At 51.4% G+C, this 17,064-nt stretch overlaps 1 protein-coding gene across 3 annotated transcripts; it reads right to left on the bottom strand.

Annotated features, from left to right (window-relative positions):
- Positions 1-1,851: 1,851 nt before the first annotated feature.
- On the bottom strand, positions 1,852-12,645 carry ARPIN (actin related protein 2/3 complex inhibitor). Of its 3 annotated transcripts, XM_021680670.1 has the most exons (6): positions 12,456-12,645; positions 11,013-11,088; positions 8,339-8,471; positions 5,779-5,985; positions 5,250-5,413; positions 4,277-4,358 (listed from the first exon to the last, which is right to left on the bottom strand). In XM_021680670.1, the coding sequence occupies exons 1-6, from the start codon at positions 12,545-12,547 to the stop codon at positions 4,350-4,352; spliced, it is 681 nt and encodes a 226-aa protein (XP_021536345.1). In that variant the 5' UTR covers positions 12,548-12,645; the 3' UTR covers positions 4,277-4,349. The 3 variants fall into 3 exon arrangements, with proteins under 3 accessions (XP_021536342.1, XP_021536345.1, XP_021536343.1); XM_021680667.2 differs by lacking the exon at positions 5,250-5,413 and having other exon boundaries at positions 1,852-4,358; XM_021680668.1 differs by lacking the exon at positions 4,277-4,358 and having other exon boundaries at positions 4,412-5,413.
- Positions 12,646-17,064: the final 4,419 nt, after the last annotated feature.

A 17,064-nucleotide genomic window follows, 5' to 3' on the forward strand; every position in this document is an offset into this window, starting at 1 on the left:
ATTAAAGGACTTAAATGTAAAACCAGGTAATAACCAAAATGGAAGAATTGAAACTGAGTAACATCTGAAAGGAGAATATAAGCTTAGAAGCAATAAAAATCACAAAAAGTCAACAGACATATCTATATAAAGATTTTATGTTTGTAAGAAAATCAATTTTTTAAAAACAGAAAAGTTGTTAAAATATGGTAAATGGTTATGTTTAAAATTTAAATAGCCGAAAAGACCTCCACCTTCAGTATATAAATAGGCAAAGAAACTGAGTAAGCAAAGAGGAAATATATCTAGGTAATGAACATGGAAAAATGTTCAAGCTCACTATTAATCGAGGGGAAAGGCTAATCACAAAGTATTAACTTTAAAGTATTGTTTTTACCTTATCAAATATCATTTTTTATTTTACTTTATTTTAAAGATTTTATTTATTTATCTGACAGAGAGAGACACAGCAAGAGAGGGAACACAAGCAGGGGAAGTGGGAGAGGGAGAAGCAGGCTTCCTGCGGAGCAGGGAGCCCGATGTGGAGCTCGATCCCAGGACCCTGGGATCATGACCTGAGCCGAAGGCAGACGCTTAACGACTGAGCCACCCAGGCGCCCCTCAAATATCATTTTTTAAATGTTATTACACCCAATTCTGGCAAGGGTAGCAGGGAAATGGTCCTCTCCTACAGTGCTGGTAAAATTATAATTTAGAACAACACTTTTGGGAAGCAATTTGACAATCTAAAAAAACTTTTACAAAAAACTCCTAGATTCCCAGTAATCTGACTCCTGGGAATCTGTCCCTAAAGAAATAACCTCAAAGTACGGGCGCCTGGGTGGCTCAGATGGTTAAGCGTCTGCCTTCAGCTCGGGTCATGATCCCAGGGTCCTGGGATCGAGTCCCGCATCGGGCTCTCTGCTCCTTGGGAGCCTGCTTCTCCCTCTGCGTCTCTCTCTGTCTCTCATGAATAAATAAAAAAAAATTTTTTTAAAAATAAAAAAAAAGAAATAACCTCAAAATACAAAAATACGGTAGGGGGGTGGGAGTGGGGGATGGGGGGGGGGGGGGGCTGGGGGGGGGGCAGGGCAGGGAGGCTGTATGGGTGAGATTTAGGGAACTATATAATCTAAAACACTTACTGACATGTTAATTAAATTAGCTCTAAGTAGGAATCAATTAATTATCCAAAAATTGGACAATGATAGAGCTATTAAATGGTAGTCAATCCTTAAACAATGGTTATGAAGACTGTGTAGCAATATGGAAAGTGATTATATAACATTAATTGAAAAAGGATTATCAAATTTTATGTGTAGGTATGGTATAATAACAATCATGTACACAATTTGTATATTCCAAGAGCGGGCCCCTCCCCCACCTCCATGGCTTTTCAGGTGCTCTTGTCTTGCTGGGGAGTCCCTTTCCTCCTCCATCTACCTGGATTTCTTTCCATCTCCACTCCCGTCGCTATACACCAAACTACTCTAGCCTCTCACTGTGACAATTAAAGCAGTCTCCCAGTTGGGCTTGTTGCCTTCAGTTTCTCTGCAGTCAAGTGATCTTTGATAGAAACAAATCAAATCGTATCACTCTCCCCAGAATCACTGGCTTCCAGGAAGTTAAGGATAAAGTCCTAAAATACTTAACATGCTAAAAATGTCATGCCTGATTTCCTGCATCATCTCAAACAACCTCTACCTCCACCCATTCTCTGAGCTCCAGCCACAAAGGCCTTTTCCTTCCTTCCTTTCTCCCTCCATCTCTCCCTCCCTCCCTTCCATCCTTCCTTCCTCTCTCTCTCCCTCCCCCCCTTCCTTCCTCTCTTCCCCTCACCCGCCACTCCACCTGTCCTTCATCTCTTCCCCGCCCACCCAAGACACTAAGCCCATTTGTTGCCCAGGGTTTCCCCCACTGACACACCGGACCTCCTTTTTTTGGAATGGTGGCCTGCCTATATGACCTTGCCATACCCTTTGGCCACAGTGCTATGGGCAGCAGGGCGCCCTCACCAGGTGTCTCTATTCTAGTCAATATCCCCCATTCTCCTGCTGCTTAACCACTTCCCTGGCCACCCCCATGGTTGAGGCCCCAGCACGCTCAACACCCAGCCAGCCCCATTCAGACACAGGACACCAGGGAGGCAGCTATTATAACAGTCAAGGTGAGAGGTCACAAGGGTCTGAACTAAGAAAAGGGCAACAAGAACAGAAGAGATCGTGAGCAGACCAGTGACCTGTGACTTCAGGTGGCCTCACTGAAGTGTGAATCCCAAGCCTCACAGCCATATTGTCAAGCCCAGGCTCAAATATGCAAGAAGGTAGATGAAAATTGGAACCATAGTAATAAATTCTGGAAGCGTAATATTACCTGCTCAACTGCTAATACCAATAGAACTGATTTCAGCCTGGGCAGACCATCAGTCAGGGGTTTAGGCAAGTTCCCTAAAGTCTAAGAATATAACCGCATTTCACAGAGCCAGGACTCCTCTGGCCCCCATGTCCAAGGTCCTTCTGTAGGCCAAGGAGGCAAAGGACGGGGGAAGAACATAAGCTTTGCTTTCGACAGCCCTGGATTTAAATCCTGGCTGTTCCACTTAGCAGCTGTGAATCTGGGCAAGTAGCCTTAACCTTTCTGAAGCCCCTTTTCTTCCCTGTAGTGTACATGTGGAAGCAGAATAACCCAGTAAAGAATACAGAGTTTGAAATCTGACTGCCTGGGTTGAAATTCCTCTTTCCTCTATATACTATAGATGGAGCCTCTAAGCTTCGGAATCATATGGAAAAAATTGGGAATAATAATCACACATACCTCACGGGATTGCTGTGACAGTGAAGTAAGATAGTGCAAGTGCTTAGCAAGTACAAGTTTCCCCTACTATCCAAAAAGTACAGCATTCCTACGAAACCTTTTGTAAACTGAAATGAGAGACAGCGAGGAAGCAATCACCATTCATTTATATGGAAAAATTTTTGAGCGTTTTCTTAGGCTTTTCTGGGCACATCTTGCTGACACACACACGAAATCAACTGAAGTAAAGCATAGATGTTCCCAGGAGAGGAGACTGGTGGGGTCGCTCTCACTACTTGGGGTGCGCGGCCTCTATAATGGCTCCCTGTGAAACAAATGCTGAACGCTATTTTCATTTTTTTTTTTTGCCTTATTTTCATAAAAACGCAGATTTCTTTTGGTTAGAAAAAACAGGTACTGAGGTAGGTCTTTCATGAACGTCAGGTGTCCTAATATAACTTTTGAAAAGCAGGGGATATGTACGCTAGCACCAGGAAGCACTCGACAGTCAGTGGCTACGATTATCATCATGGAAAGCATCTAGTGCCGTGTTCGATACATTAGGGGGCTCAACACTTGTTAGTTCACCACCACCCTCTCTTGTCCCTGAGGCCAGCAGGATCCAAATGCCACCAAGTCTCTGCCCCATTCTTAGGACACGTGGATTTCAACTCCACAAGCCGTCCTGGATCTGAGTGCGGGCGCACTACCCAGCAAGGCGATGTTCATGATCAAAAAGACATGGCTTCCTTCTTACAGGATCACTGCTCAGCTGGAAGACCGTTAATACCTGACATAACCCGGTCAATGCAGAGGAATCCTTTTCTGAAGATTTACTCACTCATAAAAAGTTCTCAAAGTACAGAACGATAGCGGAAAAGGTGTTATCAAAATGTGGCCTGGCAGGGTGAGCCTGAAAGGTGGGGACCAGCCAGCCACACCTGTGAAGACTCTAGGCCTCCCTGAGAACAGCATCCCCAGCAAAGCAGCCAGGGAGGTCAGGAGACAGCAACCCCCCAGTGTGGCAGAGAACCAGAGGAGGAATAAAGAACTGGCAGGTCTAGGGGAGGAAAAGGGCACAGAGGGGACAAGGAGGTTTGAACAGGAGAGCAAAGACTATAACTCAGAGCACTGGGCCGGGGGGGTGGGGGGGGGGGGGGAGCAGGCGTGGAAGGTATAGGAGAAAATATGAGGGCAGAGGAAGGGACCCCTGAGCCACTCTGCATGCAGATGAGGGACATTCCCCAAGTCTACACAAAGACCAAGTTTGGTTCCACTGACTGCTTCCAGAAACAAGGCTGCCATTTAAGGGCAAGGGCCACCACGGAAACATCTAGAAGATCTAGACGCACATCGAGGGAGGGCCCCTCCATGAGCCACAGCATGGGGCGCCACTGTTCATGTCACCGTCTTGGATTTGATTTTAGCACTGCTTATTCCAAGAGCATTCCATGGCAGCTGTAGGAAGAACCAGGGAAGGCTTGGCGGACCGCTCCCTCGAACTCCAGAGTCGATGTTGATGGAAGAGATTCTCAGCAGTGCTGGTGGGCCCGGGAGGCGCTTCACTCCCACTCGCCTCAGTCGTCCTCGGGGTTAAGTAAAGAGGTATGAACAGAGCGCATTTCATAAAAGTCTCCTATAAGTCATCAGACAAACAAGGGTTCCCTTGAGGGGTACCAGTGGAACCCTCAGCCACCTTTCTTGGCTTCACCTCATTTGAGCGGGCCCAGGGATCGGGTCTGGTGGCTCTAATTGTTTTTCATTCTGAGGGGACTCCAGACCCTCCACTCTTTCTGCCCTGCTTTCTCTGGCAAGTATCATTATCCGCATCACCCAGGTAAATAGCCCATTCTTCTGTGACTTTGTTTTAAATGTTCAATTTGGGGCCTTTTGACATCAATTCAAATCTTCGGGTGAAATACGCTTCAGAAAAACACATCGACCGTGGATAGACTAAAGATCAACTAGGGGGCTGATCCTTGGCAAAAAAAAAAAAAAAATACCCAACCTAGTGAGGACCAAGCCAGCCATTTTCCAGCCACTTTGGGCAGGGAGCCCAGAACGAAGGACGGGGAAAAAAAATGCTCATTCAGCTCAGCTGCCACAACATGGCTAATGTATTCACTGGAAGTGAAAATGTTTGGAGATTTAACGGCATCAGGTTTCACAGGTTCCCCTCCATAGTCCGTTCTTTCCATCCCTTGCTTTTATCAATCTTTGGGACTTTCTTGTAGATTGGCACAGCTCAGACCCACCAAAAAGAAAGGTCTCAAGTGGTCACCGTTCATTCCTTGAAAAGAACTTTCCTGAGGCTAACACACACTCAGGAATCCCGTGGAATTCCACCACAGCTGGGGGTGTGAAATGTGTGCTGCTGCGTTCTTGTCCTACACCCAACCTCAGCCCGTGCAGACAAAACTCCTGCCGAGAGGTAAACTGTACCAATGCCGGGCCCACAGTCATCTCTCTTGACCTACCCACTCCTCGTCCTCCGCCCCGTCCCCCTGCTCTCGGGTCTCCGCTGTGGCTCCCTCCGAAGACTTCTGGGCCATGATGTTGTCTGTCCAGGATGCCCCTGTCTTTCCATCACCAGCAAAATTACACTTGGTCACTGTTCCAGCCTCAAGTTTGGCTAATGACTCTGAAAGGAGGGAAGAAGTTGAATGGCCCATCTCCCTATTTTGGGGGGGCTGGCCTGTTCTGCTGGGGTCTCCGAGGCCTGGGTTAAACCACTGTTCTCTCAGACCTGGGTGCCCTCGGGGAGGCCCTGAGTGTGATCCCCGAGGCACTAGATAGGAGACATCACCCACAGGAACCACGGGACTGGGCGGCACCCCAGGATCCAGAGTGTCTAGGCTGTTGGCCCCAGGGCACTTGTCCAGAGACTTAGGACTAAATCTCAGGACTAAGCAGACCTGGCCTGCTCCCATGCGTTCTAAGCAGGAGGGGTAGAGGAGCCTCAGACAGGAGGCCAGGAGCCTCTTCAGGCCACGGGGACATACTCACCCAGGAAGGGGCCATCGCCTCGAGTTTTCAGCCGTACCCCGACCCCCGGCTCCAGCTCCATCGCCTCCATCTCTGACTCGGACATCCAGAACGCCACTGTCTGGTCGGGGGTAAGGCTCTCCGTCAGCGCAAGCAGCTCTGACTTTTGTATCAGTGCTTTCAGCGCCTCGGGCGTGAGTCTGTCCGTGTCCCCCGTTGCTTCCACCTCTGTAGGCACACAGCACAAGAAGGTCGTTACTGCTGGAAAAGCAAGCACGCAGGGGGGTCTTTCAGGAGCCAGGGGAGGCCTGAGTGTTCTACATACTCATAAGCACCTGAAGGTAGAGCTCTGCGACCCCATGGTGCCGGGACTCACCGGGGGGACTCCTGGCAGAGGAGTTACGGGCGTGGGCTCTGGAGCCAGGCTGCCGGGTGCTGATCTGTTTACAAGCCACGTGAGCTCGGGCAAGTGACTTAACCTCTCTGGGCCTGACAGATGGGGATAAAAACGGTACCTACCTGATACGGCTGATGTGAGGTGTAAGTGAAGTAACACACGTAAAGCACTCAGCACAGTGTCTGTCGCGTGGGAGACCCTCAATGCATGTAAATGTCTTAATTAGTCCTTTTTGACACAGGAGAAAATGAAGGCTTAGAGAGGTCAGGTGAGTTGCCCAAGGTCACACAGCTAGTCAGTGGGGGAGGCAGGATCCCAAGCCCCCACAGAATTCTGCCTTCCCACGGAGTCCCCAGTGACGAGCCAGGGTTCTCTCCAGGCTCTCAGGGTCTCCGGGCTGGGCTGGGGTCTGCTGTAATGAGCAGCAAATGGTGGTGATCCCCATACTCTTCCTCGGCCTGTTCATCCCCATCCTGGCAAAGCTTGGGGCTCAGGGAGGATTCCAATAGCCTCACCTGCCTGCCCCAAATGTCCCAAATCTGCAGATCCCGGGTTGGGGACCAGGGGGTGGGCAGCGGTGTCCCAGACTGAGCAGTGAGGACTTGCAGGGCCAGGAGGACTCACAAGGCCCCGAGACCTCATGAACGTGTGCACAGCGACCTCCCACCTCAGCAACCCCAAACGGTCCTGCAGGTGGTCCTCTCCACACCAGCAGCCGGGGGCAGGGCTCTGCTGGAGAGCAGCCAGCCAGCCCAGGGAGCCCACACCCCCTTCCGTCAGGGTGTAAAACCTCCAAGCTCTGTCAGGAATGCTTTCTGGGGTTCCCCAGATGCCTCACTCCCACCAAGGGCTTTTGAACAGATCCCTTCTGCTCAGCCCTCGCCCTGCTTAACGTCCCTCAGACAAACCTCCTCACCTCCACTTCCCAAGATAGCAGAAGCCAGAGGTGGGGCTACTCACCCCCTGCCGCCACCTGTCAATTTACCGATAAGCACATGAAACCTCTCTTCCTTCTCTTCTGTTTCTGTCTCAAAGGACCACGGGTCCCCCTCCCGCCTCAAGCCAGTTCCTCCATCTGGGCTCCAGATCCCACCCCCTCCCCCTCCTCGGGGACCTGGCTCTCCTTCTCCATACTGGATCTTTCCTTAATGCCCTCCTGAATTCTGGCTTTGACACCCACTACTTCAGACGCCCCCCACCCCCACTCCCACCCTGACCGGGGTCACTGGGAGGCTCTTCATTGTGAGCCTGCCGGAGGCTCCGCAGTCCCCACTTTACTGGGCCCGAGATAGCACCTGACCCCATTGCTACCTCTCCCTCATATTCCACACCCCACCTTCACTGAGCCTCAGGGACACACGGGCTCCCCCTCTCCCTCAGCCCTCTGCAGGGGTCCCTCCTCCTGCCCCTTACAGGCTCCTTCCCTGTTCTCCTGTGGTTGCTCTTCCCCAAGATGGCCTCCTGGGCGACTCCATCCTCTTTTATAGCTTCAGTACCAGCGGTGTGTCATGACTCCTAAACATGTGCCTCCAGCCCAGCCCGCTTCCTGGGTTCTAGAACTGTGTCCCCAAGGCCCCAGTGGACATTGACCTCTCCCCGGAAGTGCGACCACACGTCCCAGACAGAACTCTTCTCCCCACACCTGCAGCCAAGCCCAAACCCCAGGGTCGTCCCTGACTCCTCCCTCACTCTCCCCGTCTCCAAACACTGAGGCCACTGTCCCTCCTCTGTCTCCAATCTGTCCACTCTCCATCCTCACCGACAGGCCCTTAATCCGGCCATCACAGCCTCCTAACAGGCCCGCTGGCCGCCCCTCTTTCCTGCTGGAAAGAGGAATGAAGTCACCAAGGGCCTAAGAATCACATGGGAATTTGGGCAGGAAAATGGAGGCTCTGCACAAGGGCAGTGAGAGCCCAGAGCCGGGTACATGGACGACTCTGCCCGACTGCAGGAGTCGGCAGGAGGTGGAAGGCCAGCCAGGCCCTGGGGATTGAGGTGGGGCACTGGGGATCCTCTGAGTGAATGGGGGGGCAGGAAGGAGTCCAGTCAGGGTCCCTCAGGCCAGACATGGGCTTCAAGGCCAACCACAACTAAGACACTCAGTAGGGGCCACGAGACCCCTAGAGACACAGAAAGGCCACAGGGTCGGGAGGCCCTGAGGGAGGAAGGATGGAGGATACCTACCGTAGGATGACATGAGGAAGCCCGTGTTCACCTTCCTGGTGGCGCTGAAGTTGGGCTCGATTTCATTTCCCTTGGGGTCGAACTTCCGGCGATGGATGCGACTGGGCCTGATGTACAGCACAGAGTAGTGCTCCTGGGGCCGGAGAGAGAGTGAGGGGGGTGCTTCGCTCCCCCCATCCTCCAACACACACACTCCCACAGGGCTCCACTGCAAACTGCCCCCCCAACCTCTCCCTCCACCCTGAATCCCACCTCAGCGCCAAAAGATATTCAAGCTGGGCAGATGCACCCCCACCCCCGGCCCAATATTCATTCATTCATCCAATCGTGTGCTTAGTACAGCACCTGCCACACAAAATGAACCACGTAGACAGCCATGAGACGGCAAGCCCCGGGCCTGACCCCACGGTCTCCACCCAGCCAGAGACAGAAAACACAGACACAAAACCATAACCCAAGCACCAAGGACCCCAAATACTGTGAAGCAGGAGTGAAAGAAGCCAAAGTGTCATGGAAAGGGCTGTGTAAGGGTTCTGAGTGAGGGCGGCCATTGTGCCTCTTCCAACACATGTGGGACCTGAGGCAAATCCCTCCTAGCCTCAGTTTCCCCTGGGGCAGGGGGACAACGTGCTGTCTACTTTCAGGAGTGCTGTAAAGGTTCAATGAGAGGATAGAGGAGCAAGCACAGTGGGAGACACGGAGCGAGCTGGCCACGCTGTTTGCCAGCTACTCTAATACAAGCAGGTGGACGACATGCTCCCAGAGACTGAAGAAGAGGAATCCACCTCCTAGGAGAAACAGAAAAGGCAAGGTCTCCAAGGCTGGAGAGACCTACGACTGCGGGGGGGCGGGGAAGGGTGTAGGGAGACTGTTCAAAGCCTGGGACAGGTACGAAATCAAAGTCAAGGTCCCATGTGCGTGTCTGAGCAACGCAGGGCACGCAGAGGCCTCGTGGGCACCCAGGCTAAGAATGCAAGTAGGATCAGTTTGAGATGGGCCTTGAGCTGGTACTTGGGAGTTTGGACTTGATCTGGTAGACAAGAAGGAATCCCCAAAGGTTTCTCAGCAGCAGCGAGATCCTCAGAGATGCCTTTCGGGAAACAAGCTGGCTGCAGGGCAAGGACGAGCGCTGGGGGCAGCCAGAAGGAAGGAGGGGCAGGTGCAAGTTCGATGAGGACAGGCGAAGTTCCTGAGGCCCACGTGAGGCCAGTGGAAAGAGGAAGGGAAGGGCCAGGGAAGGGATGGTCAAGGGAGCAGGCCAACAGGACCAGGCACGGCTGGCCTCGGGGAGAGGGGAGGAAGAGACAGTGGGGGCTTGCAGGCCTGTGACCAGCGGCTGGGAGGTCTATTGCCTTATCACGAGGAAGGAGGAACTCAGAGGAGGCAAGTTCGGGCCGGGCTAAGAGAGCCCCACATCAGGCTGGAGTTACTAGTGTTGGCTCTGCTGGGCAGGCTGGCTGGGGGCTCTGGATTGGTTGTCTACGCTGCGGACTTGCACACTAAGGAGGGGGTGGGCGAGCAGAGGCTCTCCCCTGGGCCGCAGAACAGCAACAGGCTCTGAGTAACCAGGCCTCTGGCCTGCCTCAGTGGCAAGGAGATGAGCGCGGCCTTAGAGACCAAGGAGCTAAGGTGGTCAGCACACCAGAGTGGGGCTGTATGGAAGAGGTTGGAAATTCAGAACTAGTGCTCGGGAAAGCGACACGGGCAAGCAGAGGTGTGTCTGTGCACACCTGAGATGGCGGGGTGACAGACGGCATGATCCCAGGGGCGTGAGAGCGCAAGGGAAGAAGGCGTGCAGACACGGGAGATGCGGCCCCCGGCAGGGTCAACAACACAGACTGTAGGCTGGACAAAGGCCCTGCACACAGCAACCCACCTCCCACCCCAACGTCCCCACCTGTAATGCACGAGGAGGTCCCAGAAACCCAAAGTGCCCAGCCACACACAGTGGTATTCAAAGACGAGCGAGCCCATGCCAAGAGATTCACCACTTTGCAAAGGGAGAGCTCCTTCTAAAAGCAAATTCCACCAGTACATTTAAAATAATGCAATTCCAAAAAATTCCAAGGACATGAGACCTCCCAGGAACAGACCTGGTACCTAGAAAGGGGAAGGTCACTGCTGACCCCGTCATACCCGCACAGGCTGCTAACCCGCTCTGACCTTGGCCATCAGGCCCTCGGGCAGCGGGAACCACCAGACCAGAAGCCAGGAATCTGGGCCCTCCGCCCTCCCAGAATAAAGAGCCATTCTTCCTGCCCACCCAGCAAGGCTCCCAGCACTCTAAACAGAAGGCAACAGGACCTCTTCACAGTGCCTTCCAGCTCACACACAGCTTCAGCCCCGAACCAGTCACCTCACCCCTTCTGCTCTCACCCTCCCAATCCCAGCCCCAAACACGCCACTGGGGTTAGGGCTGGTCTGTCTTGTCAGCAAGAAGCCAGGTCCTGCCCTCTGTCCTCCGCCCAGCACAGTCCCAGTTGACCCCTTCCCACCCAGTGGCCCCTTTGGGCTGCTATCTCCCCACCCACCCCCCACCTGCCCTACAAGCCCCTCCAGGAATGAGCTGCACCCCAAGTCTGGGCACTGGCAGAGCCAAGCACAGGGAGATGGCTTGGTGGCTGAGGACCGGGAAGCCAGTGCCGTGCGGGTGTCCCCGGGGAGGCATCCTCACCTTCCTGTCACGGGCATCCAAGATGCGGTGGCGAGACACATCTACCAGTTCTCCCTCCAGCAGGACGCCGTTTCCCCTGGGGATGTGAGAGAAAGAAAGGATCCGCTGCTTCTGTCAGTCCTCAGGGAAGAACCACAAGTTCAACGGCCCAGGCCAGAGTCTGCGCTGGGACAAAAGAAGGGCCCACAAGCATCTGCTAGTCACCTGGCCGCCCCCCACCCCCACCCCAGCAGGCCTGGTACTGAACAACGATTTTCTTTGTGCTTCCCACATGGAGCCTCCATTCCTCCATTTCTCCGAGGGTCCCAAAGGCTGGGGCTCTGCACAGAGGGTAGGGGGGACGCCTCAGGCTGCAAGACCAAGCTGTGGCCCCTCCCACAAGGGCTTACTATAAGCAGAGCCTCAGTCTTCTTATCTACAAAATGGTAGAGTAACAGCCACCTCACTGCTTCTGTGATGATGACAGCATAAATCGTGTAAGTGAAGGTGTTTGTAAACTATTAAGTGCTTGCTAAATAGAAAGGATTTTACTTTTTTATTTAGCCAAATTTGAGGGAGGGGTCTAAGGTGCTATAAAGTATCTTCCTTTTTCACCTGTTTTTTTTCCCCACCTGTTTTAAAACACTTTCCATTCTTCTCCTCATTCATACCCACTTAATGGCGGGAAAACCCAAACTTAGAAGTTTTATGACTAGTCCAAGATCGCCGGGTCCCTCGCCGAGAGGAACTAGATCCCCGCTTCCCGCTCCTAGTTCTCATAAAAAGCAGAACCAAAGGCTTCCCTTTTTAGAGCCACAGAAATGAGAGAGGGGTGGGGACATGAAAGGATGGGCATGAAAATGGAAACTCGCTCTACTTTACTTACCCTACCCACCGCCTCACCTCCAAATTCTTGCGTTTCTAACTGCAAATGGAATGGTCCATTTGTTCTCATAACCTCCCTGCGACAGCCACCCCCCATCCCGAGCCCACACGCGCCTCCAGGCAGGCACTGCCCTCCCACGGCCACGCCAAGCCAACTGCCCCGCGCTCTTGGGGTCACTGCACGACGTCCTCCCTTCCGGGGCGGGAAGCGGGGCGGCCTGTGCCAAGGCCTGCGGGCAGGGCGCCGAGGCAAGTGGCTGGAGTTCATAGTCACGGCTGGGGAGGGGTTGAGACAAAGGTCGGTGCTTTTGAGCTCCGTGTAGGCGTCGGGAAGGGTACGGGGAGGGGGGGGGGTGCAGTGGGGAGATTTAAGCCTATCTGTGTTTTAGGGGGTGCGCTCCGGCTGCAGGGCGCAGGGGAGCGTTGGGGTGGGGGGGTAGCTGTGGCCAGGTCTGCCTTCCCTCCCACCCGCACCCGGACCGCGGTCCCCTCCCCAATCCCGGAGCCCGGGTTCCAAGCCGGGGCCGGAGGGCCGGCCCAGGGGGTCGGAGAGGCGGGGGCAGAGCGCGGCGGGCCTACCCCTGGTGGATGGCGGGGTCCCAGGCCCCCGGCAGCCGCGCGCTCCGCACCGCCTTGTTCCGGAGGGCGCAGTCGTGGTAGATGCGGCTCATGATGCGCACGGCCGCTGTGCCCGCGGGCCTGGCGCTGGTCGGCGGCGCGCGGGGTCTCGGGCTGGGCGCGGGGGAGCGCGGGGGGCGCGCGCCGGGCAGCGATTCCCAGGCGCGGATCCGGGAAGGGCGCGGTCCGGGCCCGGCCTGCCCGGGCGGGATTTAAAGGGGCCGAGCCCCATTCCTGCCGCGGGACGGCGCGCGCGGGAGGTGGGCTTCCGGGAAGACCCGCCGCAGTTGGGGCCTCGTTGTGGGCGTGGGGGGAGCCAAGTCCTCCCCTTTCCCTCCCTTTCTGGTTACTAGAGGGAGACCCCCGCCCCAACACACGCACAAAGGGGAAATTGAGGCCCAGAGATCCTACAGGATCAGCTCTGGAAGGAGCAGGAATGGAGAAAAGGGAACAGTCTTCAGGGATGGCGGGGTGGTCCTCACAGAAGCTGCTCTTTATGCTTTGCCCAAGGTCCCACAGTGGCTGAGGAAGGGGTTCCAGAGATCGGTGCCTAGGCTTGGGTGTCAGATCAAGGACTTATTAAGGTTTAAATCCCAGCTGTGTGAGTATGAGCAAGTGTCTCAACCTCTCTGAACCCAAGCTTCCTCCTCTATGGGGTCAGCATCAGAGGGGTGGTAACGATTCATAAACTCACTCTAGAACATAGTATTTCCCCTCTCTGCCTTCCCACACAGTTCTTGAACCCCTCCCCAGCTCCCTACTGCCCTTTGCCCAAGTATGTAACAGTGTAGAGGGGCATTTTCTAAGCCTGGGTGCAGGAGTCTGTTCTGACCCTGGGATTGTTGGAGAACCTTGGTTCTCTTAGACCCATCTGTGGCCTCTGGGGGAGCATTCAAAGGGGGGGGTGGCCAGTTAAATACCTGGGAGTCCAAGATGAGCTGTCAGTGGTAGAAGAAACACCCTCTCCCCACACACACATTAAGACTTTGGTGGGTCCTACACACTTGTTTTCAAGGGTTCCTTCCTTGATTAAAAAAAAATTTTTTTAATTATATTTTATGGGTGGGTTGACATAAAGATGAATACATTAATATTATATATTAAAACATTTTCTTGGGGCACCTGGGTGGCTCAGTCGTTAAGTGTCTGCCTTCGGCTCAGGTCATGATCCCAGGGTCCTGGGATCGAGCCCCGCATCGGGCTCCCTGCTCCGCGGGAAGCCTGCTTCTCCCTCTCCCACTCCCCCTGCTTGTGTTCCCTCTCTCGCTGTGTCTCTCTCTGTCAAATAAATAAAATCTTAAAAAAAAAAAAAAGATATAGAACATGTCAAGGACCCATGAAGAGCTTCCCACTGTCCCTAGTTTCTAAAAAAAAAAAAAAAAAAAAATTTTCTTCAGCCTAAAAATTCTTTTCTTCTTCTAATTTTTTAAAGAAATTAAAACATTTTCATGGGTCCTAGGCATTGTGTCAAATGGCTTGTTACCTCCCCTCCTCCCTCCTCAGTCTGGCCTACCTGGCTGTTCCAGAAAGTCTGAGAGAGAAGGACAAGAGCCCTAGTGGGCTCTGAGCAGAACGAGCTTTGGGCTTTCTCTCTTCAAAACTCCCTAGTTGATTTAAGGAACTCCTACAACGTAATAGCAAAAAACCAAATAATCTGATTTAAAAATGGACAAAGGAACTATATAGATATTTCTCCAAAGAAGACATACACATGGCCAACAGCTCCGTGAAAAGCTGCTCAGCATCACTAATCATCAGGGAAATGCAAACCAAAACCACAATGAGATCTCATCTCACACCTGTTAGGATGGCTAGTATCAAAAAGACAAAAGATAAGTATTAGGATGTAGAGAAAAGGGAACATTGATACACTGTTGGTAGGAATGTAAACTGGTGCAGCCACTGTGGAAAACGATATGGAACTTTCTCAAGAAATTAAAAATAGAACCATCATATTATCCAGCAATCACACTTCTGGGTGTACATCCAAAGGAACTGAAACAGGATCTCAAAAGGATGCCTGCCCTCCTATGTTCCTTGCAGCATTGTTCACAATAGCCAAGACATGGAAGCAATTTAAATGTTCATCAATGGATAGATGGGGGAGGAAATATGGTATATACATACAATGGAATATTATTCAGCCTTTAAAAAAAAAGGAAGGAAGTCCTGCCATTTGTAACAACAAGGATGAACCTGAGAGTGAAAGAAACCAGACACGGGAAGACAAATACTGCATGATCTCATTTACATGGGGAATCTAAAATAGTCAAACTCACAGAAGCAGAGAATAGAACGGTGGTTGTCAGGGGCTGGGGGGAGGGGGAAATGGGGAGGTAGAAGTCAAAGGGGTACAAAGTTTCAGGTATACAAGATGAATAAAGACCTAGAGATCTACTGTACAGTATAGTGCCTATAGTTAATATTGATTTATGTACTTAAAAATTTACTAAGAGGGTAAATCTTTTTTTTAATTTTTTTTTAAGATTTTATTCATTTATTTGAGAGAGAGACAGCTCATAAGCAAGGAGGGGGGCAGAAGGAGAGGGAGAAGCAGATTCCTCGCTGAGCATGGAGCCCAATGCAAGACGCGATCTCAGGACCCTGGGATCATGACCTGAGCCGAAGGCAGACGATTAATCAACTGAGCCACCCAAGCACCCTTAAGAGGGTAAATCTCATGTTAAGTGTTCTTATCACATGCATAAAATAATAATAGTAATAAATAAACTTTTGGAGGCAATGGGTATGTTTATGGCATAGATTTTGGTGATGGTTTTTTTGGGTGTGTACTTATCTCCAAACTCATCAAGTTGTATACATTAAATATGTACAGCGATTTGTATGTCAATTATGCCTCAATAAAATGGTTTGAAAAACAAACAAAAAACCCCAGGCTGGTTGCAACCACATGGCTGGTGTGCTCCCCTATCTGTCAACTTCCCGCTCCAATGGCTTCAAATCTCCACTGCCTTATGTGGCAGCTACTAGCTACATATGGCTATTTTAATTTTAGTTTTAATTAATTAAACCTAAGTAAACTTCAATTATTCCATCTCACCAGCCACATTTCAAGGGCTTCATAGCTAGCAACATGTGGCTAGTGGCTGCCATTTTGGACAGCACAGACACAGGACACTTCCATCACTGCAGAAAGTTCTATGGGACAGCACGGCTGTAAATCCTTTTCTGAGAAGAGTAATCCCTTGCTTACTGGGCTCTATGACTTCACCCCATCAGTACAACTGGTAGACCAGGCACCAGCAAGACAGGAAGCTAAAAGAACAAGAAAACATTTTTTAAACATATTTATCTCCTAAAGAGCACCAATCATCATGGGGAAAAGACCAGAACTTTGTTGGACTTCCTTATACCTATTTGTAGGTTACTGATGTTTCTATATTAAATTATAAACCATGAGGGGCGCCTGGGTGGCTCAGTCGTTAAGTATCTGCCTTCGGCTCAGGTCATGATCCAGGGTCCTGGGATCGAGCCCCGCATCGGGCTCCCTGCTCCATGGGAAGCCTGCTTCTCCCTCTCCCACTCCCCCTGCTTGTGTTCCCTGTCTCGCTATCTCTCTGTCAAATAAATAAATAAAATCTTTAAAAAATAAAAAAAATAAATTATAAACCATGAGGTACAACATGGAGACAGCTTAAGCTTTGGGCCCCTCAGTTCAACGGCCCCTTTTGAGGACAGGGTTGAGGGCCCCAAACATTATGTTTATATGGGCATATGCTTTTACAAAATTTTCACAGGTGGGACAGTTTTTGGTATAGTCAGTTCAGACCAATATCTTTTTTTTTTTTTGCCTGAATTTTCCTTTGCCTCACATCAGATGATATTGCAATGGACCTGAATGAGAGAACAGTTGACATGAGATACATTTAGTTTGGGCTTTGTGGGATAGATTTATGGGGTCTGTAGTCTTTCCCACTATCATTCAGTTTTTGCAAGCTGTCCTGGTATAGGAGGGCCCTACCAGCCTCTGTGCCAACTCACCTAGGGGAGGGCTCAAAGGTGCAGGACAAGGGGTCCCATCACAGTGGAAATGTGTGCTGCAGCGCCTGGCACTGAGACCGCATGGGGAGAGGACAAGGACCAAACTGTGGAACATAAGGAACTGGAAGCTAGTGTGTAGAAAATTCTCCTACTCACCAGACAGGTAAAACCGTAAGCAGAGGATTGGTTCTTATTAACCTTAGTCAAAATGGACGTTTACTCAGGAATGTTCTCACTAAAGCCGCACATGTCATTGTAAACCCACCAACCTTTTTTTTCCTCTTTTGGTGTGCATGGGACAAAACTGAATTTACCAGGATTTCTGTAGAGCAGAAACAGACAACAGTAAAACCAACAAGAAGTGCCTGTGTGTGTAGTCTTAGATTTTATGCCTCACAACACATCTTAGCATATCTGACACATCTTGTCTTGACAAAGTCTGCTGGTTCCGGAAGAAAGAGAGGGCCAAATTGCCACAAATGCAGTGAAATCACCTGAAGAAAACACACAGACACACCGCAGAGCAAAAGATGCAAAACAAAGGACGCAGTGAAGAGAGCAAGCATAA

Source organism: Neomonachus schauinslandi, chromosome 9 (genome assembly GCF_002201575.2).
Source record: "Neomonachus schauinslandi chromosome 9, ASM220157v2, whole genome shotgun sequence".
Classification (NCBI taxonomy): Eukaryota; Metazoa; Chordata; class Mammalia; order Carnivora; family Phocidae; genus Neomonachus; species Neomonachus schauinslandi.